This window comes from Macrobrachium rosenbergii, chromosome 41 (genome assembly GCF_040412425.1).
Source record: "Macrobrachium rosenbergii isolate ZJJX-2024 chromosome 41, ASM4041242v1, whole genome shotgun sequence".
In the NCBI taxonomy this organism is placed as follows: domain Eukaryota; kingdom Metazoa; phylum Arthropoda; class Malacostraca; order Decapoda; family Palaemonidae; genus Macrobrachium; species Macrobrachium rosenbergii.
Window position 1 is genome coordinate 12,571,149 of NC_089781.1, and position 9,232 is coordinate 12,580,380.

Here is a 9,232-nt window from a genome sequence, read left to right on the forward strand (position 1 = left end):
TAAGCCTGTCACACACACACACACACACACACACACACATACATATATATATATATATATATATATATATATATATATATGTATATATTTATGAATTAAATATATGTATAAAATATATGTACAAATGAGTTTATAGTAGATCACATTAAGTGACTCAGTACACACAAAATACAGTCATTAACTCCTCACATTTCAGGAAAAACTGCACAGTATTTTGGCATATTTGCTGCATAAACCTAGCGTTAACGGATACTTTGGGTCCCAAATACTAGAGCTAAAAGAGTCATATAAGAAGTATCCTAAACTGAAGATTATCTAACTAAATGGTCACAACTAACTATAAAGTTACACGAAGATAGGTCTAGCATGAAAGCAACCTGAAGGTGAATAACAGGCAGATAGTTAACTGAGACACTCCTTTTAAAGCTGTAAATTATTAGGTTTTGTGAAAATCGATCTGATTCATGATTGAGATCTAATGCTTTTGAGTTTCTCGTAGGGAGACAATTAAGCTTTGTTTAACATTCAACAGGTAACCTGAAGATCGAAAGACACCAAACCAAACGAAGTTTCTGTTTATGGTATTTCCTTATCCTTGTTTGGACAACCTTTGAGCTGGGAGTCTATAACATTGTCAGTTTGATCAGGAACATTGAAGAGCGAAGTCATATAGCGTCATTGTCCTGCCATTTCAATTCGTAAGTGAGTGACGTCCCATAAGGCCCTTGGTGAATACATGCTTCGTGGAAGCAGTACTTCTTGTCTCTTAGTGGGTGAGTGTTTGGGTTCTACAATACCCTTACTTTCTTAAGCGTGTAAGCGCTGAAGTTTCAAAGTGTTTGGAGACTTTAGTGGGTGTTCTTTCTAGACCGTGGGTCTACAGGACCCCTAATTTCTTAAGTGCGTAAGCATGTAATTATCAAAGTGTAAAAGTGTCTTGAGACTCCAAACCCCTCGTTTCTTTATTTATAAGTGCTTGGGGTCATCAGTATTAGTCGTTTCATAGTGCTTTTAGTGTTCGAGCGTTCGGTCTCCACGACGCCTAGTTACTTAGTCTATGTGACTGAGGCCTCCAGTACCACTTGACGCTTACAGTGCTTAAATGCTGATGTCTTCTGAGACCCGATTTACTTGTAATGTCTCTAAATGTAAAACGAATTTGCACTATCTTAAGTGTTGCCTAATTGGTGTTTAAAATGACAGCTAATAATATTGCTCTAGAATACAATGTATCAGTAGTACCAATTAGTAGAAGATGACATAAAAGAGGTATTTTGTGGTAAGTTTTTTTTTATTATAGTACAAAAAACACGACTAAAAGATAGGCAGTGATAAACCCTGTGGTTTATCATCCAAGTAATCCACATCTTTCTTAAGTAAATCCCTGTAGGGGGGTAGTGCCGTCACTGCACCTCGTGTGAGGCACTGTAGGCATTACTTAAGGTTCTTTGCAGCGTGCCTTTCGGCCCCTAGCTGCAGTCCCTTTCGTTTTCTTACTGTACCTCCTTTCATATGGTCTTTCTTCCATCTTGCTTTCCACCATCTCGAAACAATTGATTCATAGTGCAACTGCGAGGTTTTACTTCTGTTACATTTTCAAACTTTTACTGTCAATTTCCGTTTCAGGGCTGAATGACCTCATAGGTCCCAGTGCTTGGCCTTTGGCCACAATATCATATTATTCATTCATTCATTCCTAAGTAAATCTAAAGTTTTTAGAGATTATGCATTGCAGCGTGGTTGGTCTTCAACAGGAATTCAGATTAAAGATATTCCTCTGTATTCCTCTGTTGACAGTCGGGTGGTAAGTTTACTCGGCACTGAAGTCATTGATAGTTATCGTCGGTGATTCGAGTCCATCAGGTGACTATCAATTATCAGTTATAATTCCCCTTCGATATTATTACCGAGGTAGGGCGAATTGGATATTAAATGACATTTGTAGCTTAATGTAAAAATGTCGGTGATATGATAAAATTCATATATATGTGTATAATCTATATATATATAATCTATACATTATATATATATATATATATATATATATATATATATATATATATATATATATATATACACATATACACACACACACACATATATATATATATATATATATATATATATATATATATATATATACACACACATACCACTGAAATGGACACACACACATATATACATTAGCTTAGAAGGACCATGTGAAAAATTGATGTACAGTGTCATCTATACTAAAGTGGGAGAGAGCTTGAGGCCAACAAGTGGTAGATACATAGTTCAGACCACATGAGAGGTGAAACTTACTCATTCAATTAGCAGTTACGTTGGCTTTCATTAATACCCTGTGAAAAGTAATTTCAATATGTGTATAAATATGTATATATATATATATATATATATATATATATATATATATATATATATATATATATATATATATATATATATATATATATGTTGTTGCCCAGTCAGAGGAAATTTCATTGCTTACCTGTTACTACAAAGTCGAGAAGTCCCATCTGTTGGTAGCATGAATAGTGACCGCATCAATGCATATCTGTCTCTCTCTCTCTCTCTCTCTCTCTCTCTCTCTCTCTCTCTCTCTCTCTCTCTCTCTCTCTCTCTCTCTCTCTCTCAGGTCTACAGCAAAACAAGCTTTATCCAAAGTAATTTACTTGACAAAGTCTAACATAATTAGAATTGCAAGAAATAAGAGATGAAATAAAATGGAATACTAAAGTTCCTAAAAGATCAATCATATTACAGTCTATCATATTTTAACTAATTAATGTTTCTACACTGTAACCCACAATAGGTCAAAATAAGTCAAAGTCCAGTACATTCCCAATGAGTACATCTTTAACCTCTGCGAAACATTTGAAGAAGTCAAATAAATCCCCTTTTAACCAAAATGCACAAAAATAAAGTTATGGAAATTCCTCCCATGTTGCTTATAAAGTACACAATACAATAAATGCTTAAAAAAATCAGTATATAAATAGAACAAGCAATATACTGTTTGGGAAATTAAATGTGGTTCCTACCTCCAAACAGCAATGTTCACAGTCTTAATCGCTAAATCTCGAACCACAGAGTCTTCACTGAAGACTTTTAATAATGTTCAGTGTTGGTCTTCAAATGATCATTTTTCCATAACTAATCCCTTCACACCCTGGGACTCCACCCAAAAGAACCCCACATACACACGTTTACAACAGAAGCTGGACATTTCCAGTGAACTCACTCACGAACTCATGTGGCAAGTTCCCACGTCTTGAAAATACCTGATTAACAATTTTACTTAATTAGGAAATGTGTTGGATAACAGCTAAACATCCTCTCAAGGGTTTTTGGAAAAATTTTCCCCAACACTTGTTAATTAAACATCTACTGTGTATTGTAATTCATAAAATACTTGTGACCTATAAGCTTTTCGGATGCTCAGCCACCCAAAGAAGTGTTGCCCCAGCACTAGGAAAATAGCAATTATTAATTTCCAGATTCGTGCACCAAATGGACAGCCACGCCCTCAGCAAGCTGCTCTTCAGGTGAAGGTTTACTCACACAATGTTTTTGTATACGACAAACCCAACTTCACGAAGAGTATGACGACAAAGGCCCTGATCACCGATAAAATAGCTATGAGGAGGTACTGATTTGGCACGAGGAAAAGTTCGTCTTCTGGCATTGGAGGAAGTGGTGGAATTGTGGCAATCACTTCCCTTAAAGGTGGCACTGAAACAACTTGATGTTACCCATGAAGATGCTGCATGAAGATACGAGTAGTAGAGTTGAGGACACTCTTGTCCAGAACTCGAAACCTCAGTGTGACCAGTCTACACGCTACATCAAAGAGACAGGATCCTTGTAGGAGAAAAGTATCTGATGAATTATGGCACTGGACGGAGACTTCACACCGCCCACAGAATGCCACACTGTCTCCTAGATCAACCATATCCTGAAGTTTTCACTTCAAGATTCTTAGCAAGACTAACATATCCTAACCTCAGCGTTTTAGCAGTAAAGAGACCAGTGATACATTTTGAACTGTGTCATCACCTTATGGAACAGGTAATAAATCAAAAAGTGTCTCCTCACTATCCCACACTATTACTAATTAAAACCACTGGGAAACATTCCAATGGTATCACTAATCAGTTACTAATTGATGCTATACTGCACCTATCAGATACACTCACTTTTAAAATACTATAATTTACACAAATTCTCCCCAGCAAAAATTCTAAGAACCATAAATGTGACCAGTGAAAGTCGATTTAAAGAACCTTGAAAAAGATCTGAGATCTCATAGAAGTGGGCTACCACCGCCTTAACCCATTTGAATTTTGATAATACGGATTCTGCTTCTTTCTCAATATTCAAAAAGTTTGACAAGAAGACAAAGCTATCTTAAGATAAGTCTTCCCAGGTCCTATCAACTGCGATCAATAACCCATTTAAAAAGTGATGACTCAAAGCCCTCTCAACATTATCTCGTAAAGTCATCAGAGTTTTATTTAAACTGCTAATTTTGGAAGGATTTTGCACTAAATTGAAACTGACTTCTACTCCAATCCGTTATTTTCATTGGCGACCAATTAAAAATTCGACACTTCTTCTATCTATAAAAATTTCCAGATCTCAGAAACTGGAAGAAAAAAATCAACCAAACCTGGGGAAAACTATAAAACTCTATGCGTTTTTGGATTTAAATTTGCAACACACAAAAAACATTGTCAATTAAAGATTTTATCCTACAGACCGATATCTTCGTTAAAAACTACAAATCCATCTTTAAAATATTAAAAAATCAGAAAAAATGAACGGATAACCCTCCACGTTAACCATAGGATTCCCATTAACCTGATCTCAATTTTAGATATATATAACTCCTAATTTTCATCCTGAAAAGAAAATAGAAAAGCAAAAAAAAAAAAAAATTTTATTTATTTTCACAAGCAAAATCTCTCAACACCAACTATCTGGCAATTGCTCCTGTCAACCATAACCTGAGTTTTCACTTCAAGATTCTTAAATTAAATCTCTAAACGGCGAAATGTCATCAACAATGGAAATAACCCTAAGCGCTTCAGATGCAAATCGTAGAATTGATGCTAAGAGAACATAAAAAAATGTATAAATGTTAAAAAAGGAATCTACAGTTTGGGAAATTAAAAGGTTCTTATCTCCAAACAGCAATGTTCCATAGTCTTAAAAAATAAATCTCGAACCATCAAAAAGTCATGACTCCGGCAACATTATCTGAGACTTTTAATAATGATTTTCAGTGTTGGTCTTTGAATGTTCATTTTTTTCCAAAATATTAATCCCTTCTATAAAAACAGGGGGAACTGGTGACGCCATCAACCAGTCTGGAAAAAGAAATGGCACATATACAACGTTTGTACTTTCGGAACCGTTTGGATATATTATCGGAACGGATAACCCTCCACGTTCCAAAGTCATGATCTCAGTTCATATAACTTCTTGAGCAAAAAAAAAAAAAAATCAGCAAAAACCAACACCGTTACAAAGTTTAAATTAAATTTAAAGGCAAATGCAAACAATGATAACAGCTAAACAGATCAAACAATTCCAGAAGAAAAAAAAAATTTATAAATGAAAAAAGGAATCTTTTGGGAAATTAAATGTTGTTTAATCCAAAACAATCTACAGTCTTATTCAATAAATTCGAACCATAAAGTCATCACGAAGACTTTTAATAATATAAGTGTTGGTCTTCGAATGATAATTTTTTACAACTAATATCACACCCTGGGACTCCGCCCAAAGAAACACACATATATACGTTTGCACCGGAACCTCGACATTTCCGGCAAACGCACTATAAATCATATGGCGAGTTCCCATGTCTTGAGAATACCTGACGTTATAGTTTTATATAAATAAATATATCAGATAGCATAAACATCCTCTCAAGGGTTTTTAAATTTTCCTCCAAATATTAATTAAACATCTACATGTATTGTAATTACAAAATACTTATGACCTATATATTTATATATATATATATATATATATATATATATATATATATATATATATATATATATATATACATGCATTTATATACTCACATAAATATATATATATAATATATATATATATATATATATATATATATATATATATATATATATGTATATATTTATATAAATATATATATATATATATATATATATATATATATACAATATATGTGACATATATGAAAATATTTTTTCATCTATATATATCTGTTTATATATATATATATATATATATATATATATAAGCAAACAATATATGTTTATATTTGTCTCTGTCTCTCTCTCTGTTTATATATATATATATATATATATATATATTCATAATGAGAGAGGTGTACAAGAGAGGAGAGTGTAAACTGACATTGCATATCTGAATGAAGCTTATATGCTTGGTTTCATGTAAAACCTCCTGAAAGAATTGAAAGTAATCTTAATTAAGCTAGTTGCGTGACACTGCTTTGGCTGAGGTGATATTTAATAAAATACTTTTTTAACATTCTGCTTTAATCTGTTAGAAAATGACTTTGTTATCAAGAAGAACCTAAAATTTTATTAGAGTTCTAATCCGCTAATTCAGAATCTGAATGTTCAAAGGGCGATGTATAGCTAAAGAAACAAGAGAAGACAGAAGTAATTCTTTTTTTTGCGATCTGTATCATAGGCAAGATTGATGTCTTTATGAATAAGCCATCGGTGTTTGGTAGATCCCAGCTGGAGTCATGACATTAGACTCATAGACATATCCACTCTGAGAGTGCTTTTTGCTTCCTGAAACCTTCGTAGACGAACTCCACTCCTGTCCTGTAACAGTACCTAAGCCTTGGTTGGAGGTGAACCCGCTACCACTGGAGGAATGAGAGAACGAGTCACTTCCTCCCGTTTGTCCAGTGGATACGATGATACTGGATGCCGGACCTCGGCTAGTGGTGCTACCGGCGCCAAATCCTGAGCTCTCGGTTACGATCTGTTGACCCATTCCGAACCCTGCGTTCTCGGTAACTATCCGCTGATCCAGTCCAAATCCTGCATTCTCGGTAATGACCTGCTCACCCAGTCCAACGCTAGACTGGACAGCTCCAGCTTGGCTAACGACGCTCTGCGAGTCGACCTTTCCTATGTCAGCGTTAAGGAAATAGAACTCTTTGGCCAGAGAGCAGTCGACGTTGAACCACCAGTCACACACGAAGTACTGCTGGTTGAAAAGTGTACCGTTGGGGCAGAGGAACGAATCGAAGTTCCCTTTTAGGTGGCAGACATGGAAGGCCTGTAGCAAAAGAGAAGTATATCCATACTCTGTTGATGAATGCCGTTCATGGAAGGCTTTCATAATAACAAAGGGGGATCGGCTGTCATTTAAGATAACGATGCATTGTTATAGAAGTTTGCATCGTGAATTGGTCTATATATTTGTTAATATTTTTGAGAAGAGTGAATTTAACTTCACAACTTTGCTCAACATGACACTAAGTTTTAATTTGCTTTCAAATACTATGTGGAGAAATTCTAAGCAATATGGGTTGGCCTGTATGATTGAAGATTAGCTATTTAATAATACAACCTCATTCCATGAAAGAAAGGCTCAGTAATACTATTCCTTTGTGGAATTCATTAAGAAAAAATTTTTTAAAAGGAAATAACCGCATGTGTTTGAGACTAAACTCGAGCATTTAGAAAAAATGAATCAAATTACGTCTGAGTTTCAGATATAGATGACGCTTCATCATGCTTTAATGTCCAGATGTTTTCGAGTCAATAATTTATAGTGAATAAGTTTTCAACTGATCAATTTTTAAACTGTTTATGCGCTCATACTTAAATTCTTTCAACTAAGACTGATCTGGTGTAGTTCAGATTTCCATTATAAGTCTATAAAATATGCCCAAACATTTCTCGATTTCCAAGGAAGAATTACCAATTTTTCATTGTCTCATTCTATGCAATAAATTTATAAGTAAGAATACAGTTTAAGACTTTCGTTTATAAATGTTCAGTCCTTCTAAAACTAACATAAAAAAAACGATAAAAATTTGACAAAAATTTAGGTAACTCACCTGACACTGAGCATCGGGAGACGCGTCAGCATAGTAGCCAGGAAGCAATCCGTTGCAGGTGAAACCGGTCCTGGGAACAAAGGGCAAGAGAGGGAAGTCCTGGCCTGGGATACCGCCCCCTGGAATGAGGTCAGCGAGGAGTTCCAAGTAATTCCCAGGGAAGCCTGCCGTTCCTGCACCTTGGAATGCCCCGGTGGTCACTTGGTTCGGTAGTTTTACTCCCGTGGCGAGTTTGATGCCGCTGGATGAGAAGGAGGACGATACTTGTACTTGGGCTGATGCCTGGTTCAGGATACCTGTGATAGCGGAAACAATAAAAAAAATGAAGTGGTATATATGCCTAGATGTTAATTTTTATAACACATGCGCGCACACTAGCTCAGGACATGATTTCTGCAACATGAAAGTGGGTCAGTAATTTGAACTCCAAAACGAGAGAAAATTCGTAACTTCTTGCTACCTTCAAGCTAATTTTCACTACAGTGCACATCCAAGTGTTTAAGAAACAATGGCAAATCTTTCAGCCATCTCCCATTAGTTCTCACTAGAATTTGCAAACAGTTAACTAAACAGACTTCCTTGTATATATTGTTTGTTTACTAAAATGTACTATTTTTTTCTCTTTTGACAAAATGTTTTCCCTAAGTTTATTGCTTTCTGTTCCAAAGATGACTGTTCAGCAAATTAATAACTTTTTTACATTATGTCAGATTGCAAGAATAATGAGAGGCCTAATCTCAGTATAATGAAATATGGTCAAGGAAGATGGTTGAGGTAAAGAAGGTAGCAGGAGCTCTAAGGAAGTTTTGGAAGAAGAAAAGAATCTATGTATGCAAAGGCTGGGTACCACAGGCATTACTGACACTAACTCCTTAGCAGAAGAGTAGGGCACATGACAAGTGAAAAAAAGGGGGGGAGGACTGCTGAAGTGAACTACTTGCATAGCACATGATAAGTCTAAACGGGCGAAAGGACGAGAACTGAAGAAGAGGTACGACCATTTGGTAAAAAGGTTAGTGTATATGAAATGACATAATTCAGAAGTGTTGGGAGGAAGGAAGAGAAGAAAACTGAGAAGAAAAGGTGGTAGAAGTGTTGAAACCAAAGGTCCTTGATATCCCCGAGACATGA

At 35.3% G+C, this 9,232-nt stretch overlaps 1 protein-coding gene across 1 annotated transcript in view; it reads right to left on the reverse strand.

Annotated features, from left to right (window-relative positions):
* Nucleotides 1–6,717: 6,717 nt before the first annotated feature.
* The window catches only part of LOC136826838 (uncharacterized), a 5,708-nt gene continuing 3,193 nt past the window's right edge, over nt 6,718–9,232 (reverse strand). The window contains exons 2-3 of the mRNA XM_067084317.1: nt 8,102–8,397; nt 6,718–7,314 (exon numbers count right to left, since the gene is read on the reverse strand). Of these exons, the coding sequence (XP_066940418.1) occupies nt 6,727–7,314; nt 8,102–8,397 (884 nt within the window). The 3' untranslated portion in view covers nt 6,718–6,726. The remainder of the gene's footprint in view (nt 7,315–8,101; nt 8,398–9,232) is intronic.